Raw genomic sequence first — 20,933 nt, 5'->3', positions numbered from 1 at the left:
AAACAATTCTCCAACTGTCACATCAGTTTAATTTACACTTTTTATTTATATTAGCTCTATTGTTAAGAATAATATACTCTCATATATGATCCCCGCTCAAGTCCGTTTCCTGGGCCGTATTCACAATTGCCTTGACTGGAGACTCAAAAAGCAAATATTAATTTTATAATAAAATTACTATTTATGGGTAAGTTCATTAAGGCTATTTTAAGCCTCACTAATTCTCAAAAAAACAAATGCCATTGTGGTGTTTGAAACATAACTTGAATTTTATATAATATAGACCATACATTTTTATGATGCAGAGATGGTTAAAATTGATCAAAGGGAAGCAACTACAATGGATTTTAAAAGTAGTTCTGTACAGTCAATATTTTCACTCCTTAAGTCAATGTTAAAACTCCATATTTCACCAAAAAGCATGTACAGTATTTTTTTCTCTTGCAATAAACATAATAAGGAAATTTTTCCACATTCAATTTTTCTACTAACTCATAAAACCCCCCAGAAGAAATGGCAAATTATCCCCATTTTCACCATTTGAACCAATTTTTGTTATTTGACTTTTTAAAATTGTTTGATGAAAAAGAACACATTTTATACACATTTTTGTTATGCAAGACTAAGCCTTGAACATAAAATAGAGTCCAAGCACCATGTATCTTTTGCGAATTTGCCAGACTAAAAATAGACCTTCATGAAACTTAGTATATGTATCAAATAAGAGGTTTCACTATTTGATTACACATTTTTTATCTATATGAAGATTGTAATTGTTTTTGTTACAGGATTATATACGGGCCCAGGGCTACTATCCTTTTTGAAAAACCAAGGTGTGGTGCACCATGCAGACGCTCGCCGATGACACGAACAGAACCGAGCCAGGCTCTCTCAGTGCACGCTGCTTATCTCTTTTCATACATATTGGCTCCCTTTTATCAAATGTTTTCACATCATAGGATGACTTTTTTGAAACAATAATTATAAGAAGTTATAACATCTATCAAATACCTTAATATCTTTGTATGTTGGTTTAGGCAAAGCTTGATAGATTTTACAAGCAAAATTTTCAAATTAATTTGTGACACTCAATATTTAACTGACATATCTTGATCTGACAAAATTTTGTCATATGCATGTTGATAGGAAATGGCCCCAATGAATTTAGTAATAACTCAATGGATGTTATCTAGTTCACGTTATTATATTTACATGTATATATAAATCTGAACATCATTTTTACATTATCGTCCTGTCTTAAAAAATAGCAAATAAATTAATTGATCAACATAGCTGTCAGGGCATGCCCACTTCCCCCCACCCCCACCCCTGAAAAATTGTGTTCTGGGGTGCTTTCTTAAACAGTTTCAGTCAATCATTTTACCAAAATGGTCATTACCGGTAAATTTGCTACTAGCACACTACACCATGATGTTTACATTGACATAGGGTAACAATTATTATATGTTAGTATATTATATTCTTACATCCGTTCTGGTGGCTAACATTAGGTCAGACACAACTTATACACAAACCTATGTCTTTACCAATTTATTTATAACACCATAGTATTCATTTTCGTGAGTTTTGTTTCAATTGAAATGCATGAGAAATAATATAGACAGGTGAGACCGTGCATGATTTTATTGCGAAATCGTGAGACTCACAGCAAAACCGTGAAACTTGACAGGCAGGGATCAATCATAAATGTGAGTTTTTAGAAGTTCGGGACTGGTACAACCTTATTTCTGCACCTTGGTTTAAGTTCTCTTTAAACATTGCAGTCATTAAGTAACACTAATATTTCAAAGAATCAACCACTTTATACATAATTTTTATTCAACTGTTGACAGAGATGTCTTGCATATAAAAATATAAAACATGAAAAATGCATTAAGAAAATAAATGTCTTTTAAACCAATTAAACAAAACTACATCTTGGCCATTATCAATACATATTCAATCAAAACAAATAATTGCACTCTGCCGTTATTGCATATTAAACACAGTCAACATTCAAACTTGGGTTATACAATGTAGTGCACTGTAAGACCTCTTGAAGATACAAGTATGATAAATAACAACGTCAAGATTCGTTTTAAATCAAACATCAGCGACATCCCCGATGTTGCGTCAGCAGAAACGTTTTGCATAGGTGAAGTGGTGACAAGAATCTCTTTTGAAGTTCGAAAAAATAAGCACTGGTTAATTCTAATATTTTCCGACTTAAAAGCTGGGTTAACACATACGTAATACACAGAATCACTCTGCAGGCCTTTCAAAGTCACTTCAGTTTCGTACGCGGCTAAGAATTCCGGCTGAGGTCTGAATGGACATTGTTCGCTGTTGATGCAAATTACATAACGGGACCAGTAAATCTGGTACCCATCTTTGTACGGCCACCGAATAACGGCTGAATCTGCAGACAGCCCCGCAACAGTCAGATTTAGATGAACGTTGATATTTGAGAGTCTGGATGAATAATCGGGATGACTGAACATGATTAATGGGTTATATTGGAGATGTAGGTTAATGATAGTCTCTAAGCCACTGAACGTCGCCGCAGTGCATGATGAAAGACGATTCCACGACAAGTCAAGACTCTTCAAGTTACGGAGATCACTTAGAGAGCTATCTTCTATGAAGCTGATGGAGTTGTTTGCCAGACTCAGAGACTGAAGATATTGCATATGGTCAAACACACCATCTAAAACACTAGTTAATGAATTGTAACTAAGGTCTATGTTATACACATATTCTTTAAAACTGTCGAAGGAACGTGTATTTATCACAGATATTAGGTTGTGACTCAAATTCAATGAGCCAATTTTTCGACAACTGCTGAATATTGAGTTTGTAATTTCAGTGAGATAATTGTTCTGTAGATCAAGAATATCCAAACTCAGACCACCGAACGATCCACTTTCTATTGTAGAAATGTTATTGTGATCCAGATGTACTTTCGTCAATGACTGAGCACCTCGAAATACTAGCGTCTCTATTGTTCTTAATCTATTGTGGCTTAAATGAATACTCTTCAGTGTCAATTTGCTAGACTGAAAGCTGTATTTATTTATCACGGAGATATTATTAAACTCTAGGTATAAATGCTCCAATAATGACATTCCTGTAAAAGTGTCCATCTCTATGTTATTAAGGGAGTTATTATTCAAATTTAGGGTCTGCAAATGGATTAAATGAGAAAAAGCGCTCGGCGTTATAACATTAATTAGATTATCTGCCAAATCCAAATGTGTCAATGTCAAAAGACTCGCTAACATCGAATCTGACACATTCGTCAATGCATTATGATTCAGCAAAATTTTCTCCAAGTTCGCTGTACTGCTAAATGCACAATAATCTATGAAAGCGATTTTATTAAAACTTAAATCCACAAATTCTAGTTTGGGTAAGAACCAAAATGTTTGGTTCTCCAACCGAGATATGTTATTATGATAAAGATGTATCCGCTGAATATTAAGCAAAGTTCGGAAGTTCCTAGTGGTTAAACTCTCAATTTCATTATAACTTAAATCCACCACAGTTAACTCGTTAAGTCCCAAAAACATATTGTCATGCACTCTCGTCAACTGATTATCACTAAAATCCAGATATGTAACCTTTGTGGGCACATTTTTTAATATTCCTGGAATGTCATCGTCGGTGAGATTGGCGTTATCACAGTATGTGTACGATTCCCCCACACAGGAGCACACTTCAGGGCAGGCAACTCCGAAGGCCATCAGCCATCCCAACAGCACAAAGCAACATGGGTAGTCTCCCTTGATATTAAACATCTTGCCTCAGCATCACTGAAAAGAGATCAAATATTTTTTTATTTCAAAAATGCAATTTATTAATTTTATGGTAAACACATAAAATTCCCTTTAGTTGTTGTTGAGTTTTCTCATCTTGAGATCATTCGTTAACAAAAGGTAACTTAAATGTGCTATGATATTAGCTCATAGTATATCTTATTATTTTGGTGTTAATAATTGTCTGCCTTGTGCTTATATGGCTGCCATTCTTCTTGACCCCACAATGTCCCCTTAAGAACTAAAGTTGAGTTTGTATGCCAAAGAGAGAAGTTTATCCTGGTTGGTGGAGTATACGCCCAAAGATGTAATTTCCATGTCAAATTGCTGTAAGAGCCACTATTAATGAGAACTGGTTAGTGACCCACAGCGCAGACATGCACATGACATTATTTCCACTTAAAACTACAGAGTTAAAGCACACTATTATTTAACAATAGTTAAACTTTGATTTTTATTCCTGATTTCATTCATTTTCTTTAATTTGTGTTATCGCTAACACTGAAAGTACAAAATGATTGCAGCAACACAGAATATAAAAGCATACAAGCTAATACCTCAGCCACTTTGATCACTGGTAGCATCCACATTTAATCATTTAGAAATTCTCTGACCAATACAACCACCAAATTTTCCTTTAGTCATTAATTGGTTTAAATAAGTGATAAAAGTGTCGATGCATTAATGAGGCTTTTTGCGGAATAATTAGAAATTTAGCTTTTATTTTTTTGTCTTCTTAACAATTAAGTCCGCGCCGTGCTTTGCCTGGCATGCCAACGTAAAAAATAAACACTGTCTATTACTTAAAGTTAAGATTCTTTTTGATTCATTGGTTTAATCTGGGATTTATTATTGGTCCAAGGTTTGATTGAGGAAGAAGTCGGTTTAGCATAATATTATCTTGTTATTAATTGAAGTCATTTGAGTAAGAAATATGCAAATTATATAAAAAAATAACATTTTGACGTAGTTGTGGAGTGAAGGAAGTAGCATTTCATAGAATTATTATTAAAAATGCATTTATTTATAAACTATTTATAAAACATGACAAAAAAAAACAATTCAGACATCTTGTCGAACAAATTAAGTTAATTCAATACTTTAAGTAAGATTCATTACCCCCATAGAAAACAAAACATATATTCCAGACACGCTTATAAATCATTGAAATAATTCTATATTTCCTTTTTCAAACCTCGAGTGTCTCCCTTACACAGGAAAATAACCATTTCTGTTTTTCGAAACTGATTGTATTCACATAAAAGTGTCATAAGACCTAATGAAATATGATTAAGCCGTAAATCATTGTTAAGCGTCTACCCGAATATACAACCCTTCCACCTTAATTATAGCTTTTGAAAAACTTCAACAAATTTTCATAATTTTTGAGTTTATCAAAATGGTCTCACCAAGCACAATAGCAAACAAAAAACTAGGAGGGTATTTAAAACTAGCTGCCATTTGTGAACATTTTTACTGCCTCTTCATGGGAAATGGGAACACTATTTAAATTCTTTTTAATTACATTGAAATTAATTACCCACAGACATGACTGGTATTCGATCATGTTTCAAGAATTTTAAACAGCTAGAAAAAATAATTAATTACCAATATTAAAACAAGAAAAATGGTGGAATGAACAAAATAACGTAAAATAGATATGTTACAAAAAGTATGAAAAAACATTCACTATTCATGTTACATATTGTTAACTTTAAAACACGAACTATTTGATGATGTGCTGATATATTTAGATACCAGGTAGAAAATCAATCCTGTCATGTCTTTATAAGGCACTGCAGATCTCATCTTCTAGCGCAGTTAAGATTTGAAAGTTAACAACGATGATGTTAACAATGCTGTTAACTTAAAAAAAAAGATCCGAACAATCAGGCCATTATCATTCTATTAAAAAAAAGGCAAATATCAACAGCTTTATGACAAGACATATTTTGCAAATTTGCACTCTAAGATATTATTAAACATTGCCCTTTTACAAAGAAAAAAATAACAGAACATTATAAATCCTTCAGAAATACTTCCACCTCATAAATCCTATTTTTTTCTTAAATAATAAATTGAAATAAATTGAAATAAATAAAACCAGACCTAAGCTTTAACACACATTTATTACCGCTATTTATTTAAACAACCCAAGGAAACTGGGCCCGAATTTATGACAGACAGCACAATAAAATAAATTTGGATTTCTTTAACAGCATTTCCCTCCCTGGTTTAAGGTATTAAGTGGTCACTAAAACCAGTTATAAACTATAAAATTTAATCAGAACCACACTTGATCAAATAGTTTTTTCTAATCCCCCGCAAGAAGAGTCCTTACACTAGCAATTTGTGACAAAAACATCTAAGGGTTAAATGCAGATGTGGCTTTGTTGGTGGGCGAAAAAGGTGAAGAATTCTATTTTCACCTCACAAAATTCTGGCTTTGTCACCTGAGTGGCATAACAATTGAATTAATAGACCAAGATATACTGAACTTTGAAGCTATAAAGCCTATTCACCCTAGGGTACAAGATGCCCTTACAGGGGTTGCAGCCGCCAAGTTTAATTTTGAAACTCAGAACTCATTATGATTGAACAGTAAAAAGAACTAATATACATACTGAATTAGATTCCCTGCAAAGAAAATTGGTGCAACATACAATTTACACTTATGGTTCTAACAGAACTTTTTTATTGACAACACAACCATAAAAAAAGTGTTCATAAATAATGGTGTATGAATTGTTTCCATTCTCAATTAAGACTTCCCTTTTTTAATCTTTAGAGATATTAAGGAATTTGGATTGTGGGGCTAAGCAGGTCCACTTTCTCATTGGTTGTTTTATTAACACAAGCACTGGCATCTCATTTAAAAGCTAAAATCCTCAAAAAATCAATCTGCCTGAAGACTACACGGACACCAATGTCGAAGGAAACCTTGTTGACAATACAGTATTAGCCGAACCTCCCATAACTCACGGACACCAATGCCGAAGGAAACCTTGATTGACAATACAGTATTAGCCGAACCTCCCATAACTCATTTAAAGCCTAAATTATTTGGTTTCAGGGAGGTTATGCCTGCTCTATTAAACATTAAATCCTAAGTCAACCCCTGTGGCCATCTTTCAATTCTAGAACTGCCTTTAAATATTCTGGAACTTGTTTAAGAACTGAGTTACTGTTCTCAGACTTTTTTTGCAATATCTGTTCCTAAACCATTCTTGAACAAGTTCTTGAATCAAGTTTTAGAGCTTGTAACTACCATAAATGTGCTTGATCTGTTCTAAAACTTCTTGTGAGGGGTTCTCAGTATGATCTATAATGTAACGTGAGGGGTACTCAGTATTATCTATAATGTAATGCAAGGGGTACTCAGTATGATTTATAATGTAACGCTAGGGTTACTCAGTATGATCTATAATGTAATGCGAGGGGTACTCAGTTTGATCTATAATGGAATGCGAGGGGTACTCAGTATGATCTATAATGTAACGCGAGGGGTACTCATGATCTATAATGTAATGCGAGGGGTACTCAGTATGATCTATAATGTAACCCACGGAATACTCAGTATGGTCTATAATGTAACGCGAGGGCTACTCAGTATGATCTAAAATTTAATGCGAGGGGTACTCAGTATGAACTATAATTTAACGCGAGGGAGCTACTCAATATGATCTATAATGTAATACATGGGGTACTCAGTATTATCTATAATGTAACACAAGGGAACTACTCAGTATAAACTATAATGAAACTGCAAAATTGTATCTCAGCTTAATGGACAACATAGGGAAGTAGAAATAGAACGTCAAGCTGTTGTTCTAATCTCCATCATGAGAAAAAACAACAAAGCAAAATGATAAACATGACAGCCTGACACTGAAAATCATGCTTAATCCAAAAGCTGTTGCTAGTTCTTCCCAAAGCATTGAACAAAAGACAACTAAGGTTTACTATCAACAGTTGGCAGAAATAGATTTCATCATGAATGTCCACAAAACCCCCCCACAAAGAAATGATCTTTTCTGAGAGTTAATCTAAATTAATTTCAGCAATATCTTTTGAGAACATCATTACACCTAAATAGGGAAGGTAAAACCATTGATTTTAAAGAATTGTAAACGTTCTTATAGAGTTCTTTGAGCACCACATTCGTTCTAGTAGAGGTTAACTTAAAAATTGTTTGTTTTTTTCAAATTTATAATACATTATGAATTTAAATCCTACACTTTAAGGATAATTATTTATGTTTAAATCTATTTTATTTATGTTTAAATCTATTTTATTTATGTTTAAATCTATTAAAGCCATTGTTTGAATCTTACATTTAAATTGTTTGATTGACTCAATTATCAATAATTGATCATATCAAGTATGCATTCTGTTATATTACATAATAGTGATAATTAAATAATGGAAAAACTTAGATTATTTATTAAACAGATAGAAGTGGATTCATACCAAATACACAAAACTAATCTGAAACTTGAAAACCTTAAATTAGAACGCAGTTACGGAAAAAATACCTTTTGGTTCTGCCAATGAGAACACTGGATCCACATTTACTCATTTAGAACAATTCTGACAACCAACTATCCGTTACGTAGATTACAACCACCAAATTGCAATTTAGGCATTAAATTGTTTAAAAAGTGAGTTATTTAGGAGCTCAGACATGCTCATAGTCCAAATAATTGTAGTTTGACGGATTTTATTCCGATTTTTGATATGGCAAAAAGAAGAACCCTGTATAACACATCTATTATTTGAGACTAACATGCACACTGCTAATGTAGAGACTTTAACACTCAACACTTAGAAAGTTGGCATTTACTTTTGGTTTTCTAATCACTTAAGTTTGTGCCAGGCTGTGCAAACTAATAATTATTTAGAAGACCAACAATTACTTCATACAATCCATTCTGACACATTTTCTGTCCAACTTTGTAGTTTTAGTTACAAAGGTACTCACATGTTTTGACCAGTAGTGTAAAATATTCTTACTTTGAAGTTCCAAACTTTTGTTTACTTTCCAAACTTGCATTTACTATCTATTCCTTCAATTTCGCAAACACTAACCGAGACCAACATATCAATAAACAAGCTACTTAACCTTATAACTTCAATCGGCACATACCTAACGTTCTGGGAACTAAAGACTCCCGTACTTTTCTGACCTTCCCGCAAGGGTCTATTCTAGGGCCTCTTTTATTTATTTTATTCATAAATGACTTGCCTATGTATGTACAGGATAATGTTTCAAACGTTGATATGTATGCAGATGATACTACAATATATGACACAAATAAATCTAAATTTGAAGTTGAAATGAATTTACAAGCTGCTTTGAATAACGTCAGTACATGGTGTCTAAACAATGGTATGGTATTAAATGCTTCAAAAACCAAAGTAATATTGATAACGACACCCCAGAAGCGGACAAAATTAGTTAATCAACCTCTAAATTTGAAATATAAAGACTTAAATCTGGAAATCACAACAGGTGATAAAATTCTTGGCATATATATAAATGAAAACCTTAAATGGGATACGCATATAAAATTTCTTAGGAAGAAAATATCTAGTAATTTGTGGCTATTATCAAGAATTAAAGTATTTATTCCTGTTAATTATAGAATAATGTTTTACAAAGCCTATGTCCAACCACATCTTGACTATTGTAGTATCATTTGGGGTAGTACAAAACAATCGAATATCCAGGTTTTAGTGCGATTACAACGAAGAGCATGTCGTATCATTCTAGGTGAACAATATACCACTTTAAGCGAGGCTTTGAATATAATTAATTCTCTTAATATTGAACAGAGGGTTTCACTTCATAAAGCCAAATTTATGTACAGGGTATCGCAAAATGCAGTCCCGTCATATATTCAAAATATGTTCAATTACAATGTCAGGCGTCCAAATCATTTACGTTCTTCAAATAAATCGGATTTTTTAATACCCAAACCAAATATAGAACTTTTTAAAGGGAGTATGTCGTACTCTGGGGTAAAAGTATGGAATAACATTCCAAATGAAATAAGACAGAGCGAAAGTATTAAAAGTTTTACAGTAAATTATACTAAGTGGATAAATTCGAATCAACAGTCATAAAGCTAAAATTGTAAATATGGCCATATGTAAGTCTGTAAGTTAAACCTCTGCCGCCATATGTATGTATTATGTTGTTGTGTAACATTGTTATCATGTTGATCATGTTTATGAATAATGCTAACTTTGAATTTGTTATGCTGATTGTTATATTGCTATATAATTATGTATTTGTATGTATGTAAATATTGCTTTAGAGGGCCCCAAGGAAGATTAGTTTACACTAATTGGGTTACCCTCTGTAAATAAAGACTTTCATTCATTCATTCATTCATTCATTCATTCATTTCATTCATTCATTCATTCACCTTCTACTTTGAAGCATTGTACCGTATAAAGGCCGCATTTAGGCGAAAACAAACACAACTACACGTCAATTTTTAGAAAGTACATTTTACCAACAAAAAATAAAAGTGGTAATCTTAACGATGTTATTTCTTCCCTCTTATTAAACCTCAGCTACATAATATGATCATTACATATCTACACACGTTTATTTGCAAATACAAATGTCCCACTCACTATAAATAGTTTCCAAAATATGCAAAAAAAATAAAATAAACAGATACATAACATACCTTTATCAAATGTGTTTGCACTAATTTGCAACTATCTTATTTCCAATAACACTTTTCCATTCTACATTATGGAATTTAAATGTTCAAACTATGCGAGACGAAAACAATCCAAAAAAGTAAAATTAACAATAAATGCAAAAGTTCACAAGATCTAAACGCTGTTTACACTTCAAAGTCTTAATATTATGCAAATAACCAAACATTTGCACAGAACGGATTAAACCAGATTCGCCCAATAAAGCGGCCATGGGCTCCGATATGCGACTGATATAATAGGACAAATGACAATTCAAGTGAAGTTAAATTTAAACCCAGGTTGTATAAACTATACAAGCGTTGTTTGGGTATTGGGTATCTCCGCTATGATAGAGGTTTACAATTTGATTCCTCAAGTGAGTTGAGAAATGGGAAAGATACAATTTATATAATAAACGCTTTATAATTGATAATCTGCAACTGTATTTAATGAACTTTCTATGGCTTTTATGAAGTATGAATGAACTATCTCTTATTTCAGCAAACACCAAGCCCTCAATTTCAGAATTTAAATATTCCTTTTATGCCTAAAATTGTAAAAATTCCTGGGATATGATTCCAATACAATTGCTAGTTTGCATGGAATAAGAAAAAATGTATTGTATGGTGCTAGCTCACACGAAATAGCTTAAGAAACCATTTGTACGATAGTTCACAATGAAATAAGAAACTTAGCACTTGTATGCGAGTTCCATAAAACGGGACTTTTCTTAATGGAAAATGGAATAAATAATTAGCAACAGTTTAAATTAAATGTATGCTTTTATAGTTCATGCAGAATAATTTAGAAACCACTTTTATGCAGGTTTGCAGGCAAAAAGATTCATGCTGCTTGGATAAATTTCATAAGTTTTCTAGTAAAACAAATAATAGGTCGCATATTAAAATTAATTGTCAATTAAACAATCAGTTGACCATTATAAGGATTTTATTTTATAATTAAATAACATATAAATGCATATGTATTAACTGAACAACGTCATCAAAGGACATCTCGACACTTTGTAGTAGTTGCTTTAGTGACTGGTCAATTAATTGTATTACATAACTTCAAATTCTTCGATTTCGCTATGTTGCTTATTTCATAACGTTAAATATACATAAGGTTCTAACCATTAACTTGACGATAGATAACATTTTTAACTTGGCTATGTTGTGCAGTATTGATGAACGCTTAAGACAGGCATATAAGACAAAATCGATGTTCTCCAACTGTTTCACTTTTGCCCGTCCACTGTAATCAAAATGTAAACATTGACTTGTTGAGAAGACTGACACAGTTTTTCATCGAAGCTCAAAAACGTCAGATTGCTGGCGGGAAGGTGTTAAATAAAAAACAAACATCTAGAAATGTATTGGTAAACATGGGAAGTTTGGTTTTGAAATCAATATAAACTGTCAACTTATGGAATGCAAATAATAAATTATGCAAGATTGTCAACATTGACATCCTATTTTTGAAATGCATCATCAAAGTCAATTTTGTAAAAAAAAAATCAGATTTATCATTAGATAAAAGATTTAGGTTCCAAAATATTAGAGTTTGTGTTTAACAAGGGAAGTTTGGTTTTGAAATCAATATAAACTGTCAACTTATGGAATGCAAATAATAAATTATGCAAGGTTGTCAACATGGACATCCTATTTTTGGAATGCATCATTAAAGTCAATTTTGTAAAAAAATGTCCGGTTTATCCTAAGATAATAGATTTTAATATATTCTGAAATATTAGTGTATGTGTTTAAGAACCCTTTTAAGAAATTGTAATTGTTTGATTTTGATTTTCTGAACAATAAAGTCTCAAAGCAGGGCACAGTCTACTGTGCCGACTTATCATTTAGAAAACCAGAAATAAATGCTAATTTATTTAGTGTTCAGTGCCAACTGCCTCTATATACTAGTATGTGATATGCTTGAATTTCTAAATTACTTACTTTATTAAAATAATTTCAGGACTAAAAGGAAATATGGCAGTTATTTTTGTTACTTAATGGAGATTTGGCAGTTGCATGATCTGCTGAATGGATTTTTGGATGCCATTGCTCTTTTAAGTAATAGTTACCGGAAGATGACATGAAGTAAATTTTTAATGTATAAGAATTGGCGGAGTGAGCTTAGCAAACAAGGCCATTCTTATTCATTAAGAAATTTCTTCAGGTCTTCTATTAAACTGACTAAGTATACAACCTCATTGGCTGATACATTGACAACACTAAATCTGACGCAGGGAGTGTGTATCGGATGATTGGCAGTAGGCGAACCTTTAAACACCAGCGAAAGTTGAAATTCTTAATGATATGTCAAGTACTTATAATGATTGCCTATCAGCAATTGCATAAATTGGCTTGAAATGTAGGTTGCAATATTCTAGATGATTGAATGATAATCTTTTCTGGTGATCCCATTGATCTAAAATAGTACACTAGAACATGGCACCTGCATCAAACCAGAATTTCTTAAAAGTAAAAGACTTCACAAAGTTCAATGATACACTAAATTCTGTGGAAAAGCTATTAGCACTAACAGCGAATCTTGGAAATAAAATGTATAGCTTCTACTATCAGATACAGATTTTTATATTGCATTATTAATGATTAGTTTGTGGATAGAATTATGAACAATGACTTTGAGGATGGTTACAACACATTTATTGTCAATTATAGCTTTTTATTTCCAAAATTTGAGTCAGTGTGGTTACAAGAACTATCCCAACAGATTGTTTCTAAATATTAACTTCTAAGTTTAATTACCCTATGCTTTATAGGACAGCTTGAACTTGCGACTGATGGATGGCAGCTCAATATGACACCACACACTGCATACCACCAATTCTGGAATTCAGAAACCATGATGTTTATTAAGTTTAACAGTTTCATATTAGGTTACATTTCAATAGAAAAATAATCATAATAAGATTGTTTAATGGCAATTTACCCGGGTTACGATGCCTCGCGAATGAAAATCCAAAATATGAATACACCAAATAAATGAACATTAAAACTCCATTTGGACACAGAATACTTTATTACAGGCTAAATTCCAATTTTGAGACACTATGGCTGTTTATATAAGAAAATTACTTGCAAACAATTTACCGCAAAGTGTCACAAACAAATGTGTTTTATGCTCGATGATTGATTGAAATTATACCTTCTATTAAAGCTTTGAAAACACTACCCGGATTACAGACCTTATTTACCCATCGAAAATCAATTTCATTTTAAAGCATTTGAATTTACCATCGTGGCGTAAATGCCCTTTTTTGACACTTCTGTCAGAGTATTGTACATTTATTGAGCATCATAAAATAATTTTAAATCGCTTTGCAGTCTGTTTGCAAAAAATATTTTCAAGTTTCGCAGCATGTGGTATTAGCGATGTTAACAGAAAAAAATAGATAAATCTAGCAATGGGATTTCAGTAATGCATTTAAACGCTGATGAAATCTTTCATTGACTTTCAGTTCACAATCAAATTTAAAAGCAATTAATTTGATATGCGATGAAGGAGTGAAGGACACTAAATGAAGGTTACTCTTTGATTCAGATATATAGATAGAAAGCTGTTTACTAGGATAATAATATTTCAACACTACCGTATTTACGTAATAAATAAACAACTTAAAGCTGCACTCCCACAGATGAACCATGTTGACAACTTTTTTTCTTTTTTTGTCGACAATTTAACCTATTTTTGTGTATTTATATCAGTGATATAATACTGGTGACAAAATATCAGATTGAAGTTTTTAGCTGTTAAGTTGGAAAATTGAAGTTTAATGGCAAAAAACGCTACTAACGCTTTAAGAAAAATGAGTTTTTCGGCATATAACATCAATTATCTAATGTAAATATGAAAAACTGCAATCGGATCTTTTTTCAGTTGTCTCATATTACTGATTTCCAGACCTGTATGCAAAAATTGGCCCATTCTAAGAGAAAAAATAAAAAAGTTGTAAAAGCAGTCCATCTGTGAGAGTGCATCTTTAAAGCAAATTAACTTCATTACCTGGTAATATAAAAAAGCATACCTTCTACTAGGCACTGAATAATGCTCCTTTTTAACTAACATTCAAAATTACAGGTTCTTAAATAATCTCTAACTTTCAGCAACAACTCACTTTCTGTAATTTTCTAATTACGTTCGATTTTGTACTTCACTGAACAAAAACTCTAATCTGCATTAATTCTAGACTGAAGAATTATTTTAACTTACTTCTAATGCTTTAATCTTATTAGTTGCCATCAGCTTAGCTTTTTGTTGTGGCTAATAGGATTGTTCATGACTTGTTCAAAAGGTCGAAACTAAGCCTTGATTGATAGATTCAAATATAAGTACATTAGATATTAGAAAAAAAAACACCTAGCCACTGCAATTACTTGACCTGTACCAGGGAATGAAAAGATAGTTAGTACAACTTTTAAAAGGGACACCAGAGCTTACAATTGCAAGAAATAAAAGTAAATACTTTGTTAATTGTGAACAACCCATTGAATCTTACTTTACGTGGCTGATGTATAACATCGCTTTATGACACTCACTCAGCCACTGCATGCATGTTTTGCAATTTTTGCGCATTTTTCCAATTCAAAATTTACTGGGGTTGTCTTCCACGTAAAATCCAGCAAGTGCAAAACCCAGCAAGTGCATCTGTACTCATAGACAGATATGATTTAAACTGGGAAATCATTATGCGTTACTTTTAAATGGGGAAACACAGATGAGACAGCACATGATTGTTGTGTTTATTAGTTTAATCATGTAAAATGATGTAATATCGATTAGCCTCTACTTGCTTGCATTGAGTTCTAGGCATGTTTTGAGGAAATACTTGTAGTCAACCTTAAAATGGCTGTCAACGAGTCTTAATATTTGACGATTTTTTTCAAAATAATAAAAAGTATCCCTGATCGCTCATTATTGTAGCTTAAGGATTAACTGTATTCCATCTGGCATATATTTAATTTTTTGAAGCCTTCAAAGTTGTTTTATTCATGTGTTTTTTTATGAATCAATGGACACAACTTATTGATCATGACTTCCAAACAAATCTACAAATAAATCTTATAAGGGCAAAGTGTGCTTTTTGGTAAAAATTGCTCAGATTTTGCATTGTATAAAGCAGGGCTTTGCTAAGCACTTGTGTATGAAATAAGGCTTGTTCATCCAAAATTCTAATTTTGATGAATGAATGTGCCACTATTATGATCATGGACCTTGGGCATCCCACAGTGATAACTATTTACATATATATATATAATATGCACTGTTTTTTATTAGATATAGAATATAAGTATCTATCATGTGTTTCCAGTACTGATAGAAAAATCCGACCCAAGGGCACCCGCATAAGCCGGTCACAAGGCTTGCTGAGTTACCAGCCACGCAGCGTGCCCGAGCGTTGGATTTTTTTATCTGGAACGGGAAAATTTTTCTTGCATATCTACAATTATTAATTTGTGGAAAACGCACTTTTGTACATTTCACAAAAAAGTGCGCGCGATGTTGTTTACCAAAGAAGTCATAAAGCGTAGTAATTTAAAATCACTATTGACATCAAATAGTTTCTTTAAAAATTACGTTTTTATGATTGTTTCTTTTCAATTTTAATTAAAAGTCTTGCATACTTATTAATCTGATTGCGCTTTATTGAAATGGCAAAATAAACTTTTCATCAACCATACAATCAAAAAATAAGAAGTGGGGCATTGCTGCACGTGACTAATCTTACATGGGGGTGTAATTAAGACGGGTTTTCCAGCACTGGTCACATGACCCGAAACACATCCAGTATGCAAGAACATCATTTCCCTCAACGTCCTTTTAGTAGACTGATTCTAATGCTTTGAAGGAATTAAACAAGGAATTAAACATGACTAATGTTTTTAGCAGGCTACAATGTATAACATTGACCATTGTAAATGAGTGACATAATTGTCAGCTATTCTCAAGTGATCAAGGGGCATAACTCAAGAAACACTTCAGACAGAGTTATGGGACTTGCTTATCAGATACCAATTGTCATTGTTAACATGTGTGCCAAGTTTCATGTTATTATCTTCATAAGTTTTCAAGTTAGTGGTTAAACATGTTTGCACATGACCACCACAATCAGCTATGATGACTTTTTTCTTGAAAACAAAATGGACAAGCTAAAACTTAATGTGCATACCACAATTATGGAGACTGTCCGTAGCATGCAGTTCTTCAAATCCTTGAACATCCAAATACAAGTATGACAACTGGTTATTCCAATGAACACTTGTCCATACACTGTGTCTGAAAATAAAATACAAACACATTGGGCTTTAAATTGGTAAAAAGGACTATTATTCTCACATTTAGCCAGTAAAGTGACTGTCATGTCATAAGTTGTGTAAAAAAATACCATATATACTGGTGCATCACTTCACCACCTGTTGAACTGGCTACGTGTCACCAACAAAGTACAGGTTTTACATTATATGACTGTTTATATGATGATATTTACCCTCAATGGCTAGATTGTCGACCACCCCACCCCACCCCCCTCCCCCATAAAAAAGGGAAAAAAATAACAACCAAAAAAGAACAACCAAAAAAGAACAAAAGAAATACCAAAGATTAATAATATTATTGTTTTTACCCAGGCCACAAATATGCGCATATATAATAAAAGCTTATACCTAAAGGGGTAAATTTCACCATTGTTTTAAAAAAATAGAGAACATTATTTAACAAAAACTAGAATCACTGAACATTTGCACATTACATGGCAATTAAGCTGAATGACATTCAGTGAAATGTGCTGATTTGTTTGTGAACATGCACATATTGTAATAGCCAAAAAAATAGAGGACCAGTACAGGCCATGCACGCCACTCACTCAGTTATTCCATTTCACTGGTAATCAAGGATAATACTCATAAAATATCTTCAACTGATTAATAGGATATACTGACATGGCCAATATTATTATTTACCCAATTTTACGGTTAAATGGTTTTATACCTAACATGCCTTCAAATTATCAAAATCACTTTCCATAATTATCACAAAAAATAAATGGCTCACTAACAATGAGGAACATAGCGCTATAGCCAAACCTGCCATAAACAGTATAGCTTCCATTCATTAGGGGAAAAATGTTATCTTTAAAAATCAGTATAAATTTCTAATCTGTAGTATAAAATGACATTACGCATGTTCAAAACAAAATGAATAAAGTTGAACCCTGTTTAATATTTCAGCGTAACTTGAATGCCCGACATGTAATATATACATTAAGAATCTACCTGGTTGTGTTATCACATCGTAAATCTTGATCCTTATGGTAAAATCCTATGTAAATGTGAAAAACAAGCGAAAATGGAGAAAACAAATATGGTAGAACTTCAATTGAGCAATAAATGTCGGCACCTGGCGTTTTTCTGCGTGTTCACTGGTTGTGAGTTTGTTATGACCGTAAACGGCATTTATACCCATACTGGAGTACCTATGGTGGGTGACTTTATGGGTTTAGACCTAAATGTCCGGCCCATGGGGATGCTAAAATAGTGTATGCATGGAATAGCTAATCATGCAATGTTAGTGAACTGTACTAAAAGTTTTATTCACATGCTTTTAACAGAAAATTATCAGGCCAATAAAAATCGATTGCTAGTTTTTTTATCCAATTTTTTTTGTAAGTGGGATTGGATGATGATATTTTGTTTTTTTTATTTTCCTTAAACTGTTTACCATTAAATATGTGTCCATGCTCTTCCTTATTGCATAAGGCACAATAAACATATGGTTATTTACACGAGCCACGAACACCATCGTAACAAATTTTCTCCCTTTTTACAGATGAATGTTAACATCAATACCAGCTTGACAGAACCAGACCTATATACAAATACAGAGTCCAGATCTATATTTTTTTTTAGTCAATAAAATTTAAGGGGGGGCAAAAAAAAAGAGGGGCGGGCCGGGATGAAAATCTAGCAATTAATGTAAAGTTGCCTAATCAAATACACAAACTACTTTAAAAGTACAGTTATGCCATCGTAAATGCTTTGTGAATGAAAATGGCCATGGAATGAAGGGTTGATACACAGGCTTGCATTATATAAAATCAAATTCATTCATTCATGGAGAGCATGCACTTTGTATTTTATTTATTCTGGAGCAAAAATCTGTTCAAATATTTCATCCAAATATTTTAAAGCAAATCGTTCAACAATGTGCATCGCCCACTCTATTCTCACCATCATTGCATTTTAGAACAGTTTGAGTGTAATTTAAAAAAAAAATTAAATTTGCCGCAAATTAATTCAGAATTCATCTTTTCAACCATTTTCAAGGGCTTATAAAATTGTTATGATGCTAAATCAAGATTACGGTCACCGTCATTAATTACCTACATTGTTCAAACAAAAATATAATCAAAGTCCACGTGCATTTGTTTGCTAACAGTTGGTATAATATGTCACTATTATATCTCCCTTGATTTTAACAGTTAAGCTTATTTTATTGTTGAAGTGACATTTCTCTTTAAAACCACTTCATACACATGTATAACAAACATAAATGTTGAGTGGAAAACCTTTAACTACTTACTAAATAATGCATCTACGGAAAATATTAATTACTGATAACAAGATTGTAACCGTGTAAATAATGGCAGAAAACAAATATTAAATGACTGGTGAGTGCTAAAAGATTAACAGTGATCAACTATCGTCTCATAAGCGTAAATGACGTGTTTTCTGCACCTTTTTTTCAACATGGTATCCTTCATAAGGACCATTGATTTTGATCCATCCATTTTGGTAAAATAAAACAATTGTATCATTTTGGTGCAATTTATTTGGGAGTAAGCGTGCATCTTTATTAAGATTTGTAGTTTTACAACATACTAGTACCAGACATGACATCACAATTGTCTCCTCACCTGCTGATAACAGGTTACAATCTAAGACATTAAGGAACTTATCAGGTAAAATCTTAATTGGACTGGGTCATGTTTATAGGGCCATGCAGACATGGAAATTACTTCTGTTTGAATTGTAAACTATTAATTGCTTGTTTCAAAGATAAAACATCATCAAATTAAAGCTCTGACATTAATGATCATTCTAAAATGTGACAGAATATTCTCTTTAGACTATTTTTTGAAAAAAACCCCGTTATGTTATGCTATTGAAAATTATTTGATTTCTTGTTGTTAAAGATGCATTCTTGCTCCCAAATGAAATGTACCACAATTAACACAATTGTTTTAATTTACCGAAAACAATGAATGAATACCAAAAATAGTGGTTCTTATGAAGGATGCTGTGTTTAATTTAAAAGAAAGTTGCAGACACAGTATTAAATCTACCTTATGAGGCAATAGTTGATCATGCGCTGTAAATCTTTTAGGTAATTAATATTTTCCATAAATGCATCATTTAGTGGGTAGTTAAAGGTTTATCACTCCAAATATATGTTTGTTATGCACCAGTCAATTGCAACCATGCCCCCCCCCCCCCCCCCCCCCCCCAGGTCCGGGGAATAGCCAGCCAACCCCGGGCAAAATCCCCGCCCTGCGGAGACGAACTGACGGTAAAATTCCTGCCAAATGCCCCCGCACCCCAGGGACCCTAGGTTACGCCCATTCCCTCGCTGTAATTTAACGAAGACAAAACCACCGCATTCACCCGGCACTGCGGGGCCACCTGGAAGGTAAAAACATGGCCCATTTCCCCGGCTATCCAAGGTATACCACCCGGACCAGGGGTATATATTTATATTTGGGTGAATTGGTGTCAATTAATTAAGTAAATTAGTATAAAACAACTAAACTGCCAGCAAAATGTCTACTGCAACTTACCCTGTATTAGCCTTATTCCGATTGGTCCTATCTGTCTCTACCAATTCCCAGACTTAATCTAGTTAAGCTTTATTATATGAATTGAAAATAAGGTAAATACGCCATGTACGCAGGTAAATCCCAAAATATCCCACAACAAAAGCAGTGTTGCATAACATGCATATTCAGAAGCTATATTTTATATGAACAATTATAGCTATGGTTTATCAGTCATATTGCATCTACTACATCAATAAATACAAAGCATGTGAAGTCAATTACACCATAAACATGGCAATAAATAGGCGAAAAGACCCTCAGGTGTCAAATTCTGTAATAGAGGGAAGTTATAAAAACTCATAAAAGGAGTATAAAAATCATCAAAATTGTCATTTATGGAATAAAAACCCTTTGAATTACTTTGATATAAAAATTTCAAAGATGCATTTTTGGTAATAAAAGAACATTTGAGCCTTCAAGCAATTTTTTTTTTCAATTTTGAGCTACACTTTGTATATTATTACCGGAAGGCACTGCAATTTTCATGTTATTACCTTAGATTACAA

At 32.7% G+C, this 20,933-nt stretch overlaps 1 protein-coding gene across 9 annotated transcripts; it reads right to left on the bottom strand.

Moving 5' to 3' along the window:
• Positions 1-1,625: 1,625 nt before the first annotated feature.
• On the bottom strand, positions 1,626-20,565 carry LOC128236304 (insulin-like growth factor-binding protein complex acid labile subunit). 9 transcript variants are annotated; one of them, XM_052951200.1, is made up of 4 exons: positions 20,389-20,565; positions 16,726-16,832; positions 13,304-13,384; positions 1,627-3,812 (listed from the first exon to the last, which is right to left on the bottom strand). In XM_052951200.1, the coding sequence occupies exon 4, from the start codon at positions 3,795-3,797 to the stop codon at positions 2,028-2,030; it is 1,770 nt and encodes a 589-aa protein (XP_052807160.1). In that variant the 5' UTR covers positions 3,798-3,812; positions 13,304-13,384; positions 16,726-16,832; positions 20,389-20,565; the 3' UTR covers positions 1,627-2,027. The 9 variants fall into 9 exon arrangements, with proteins under 9 accessions (XP_052807168.1, XP_052807160.1, XP_052807161.1 ...); XM_052951201.1 differs by lacking the exon at positions 20,389-20,565 and adding an exon at positions 17,828-17,954; XM_052951206.1 differs by lacking the exons at positions 16,726-16,832; positions 20,389-20,565 and adding an exon at positions 13,793-13,812.
• Positions 20,566-20,933: the final 368 nt, after the last annotated feature.

This window comes from Mya arenaria, chromosome 5 (assembly GCF_026914265.1).
Source record: "Mya arenaria isolate MELC-2E11 chromosome 5, ASM2691426v1".
NCBI classification, from domain to species: Eukaryota; Metazoa; Mollusca; class Bivalvia; order Myida; family Myidae; genus Mya; species Mya arenaria.
This window is presented reverse-complemented; position numbering and strand designations above follow the sequence as displayed.

Bases quoted from the DNA above. Each gene is read 5' to 3' on its own strand.
- LOC128236304 (XM_052951200.1), bottom strand. From the start codon at position 3,797: ATGTTTAATATCAAGGGAGACTACCCATGTTGCTTTGTGCTGTTGGGA.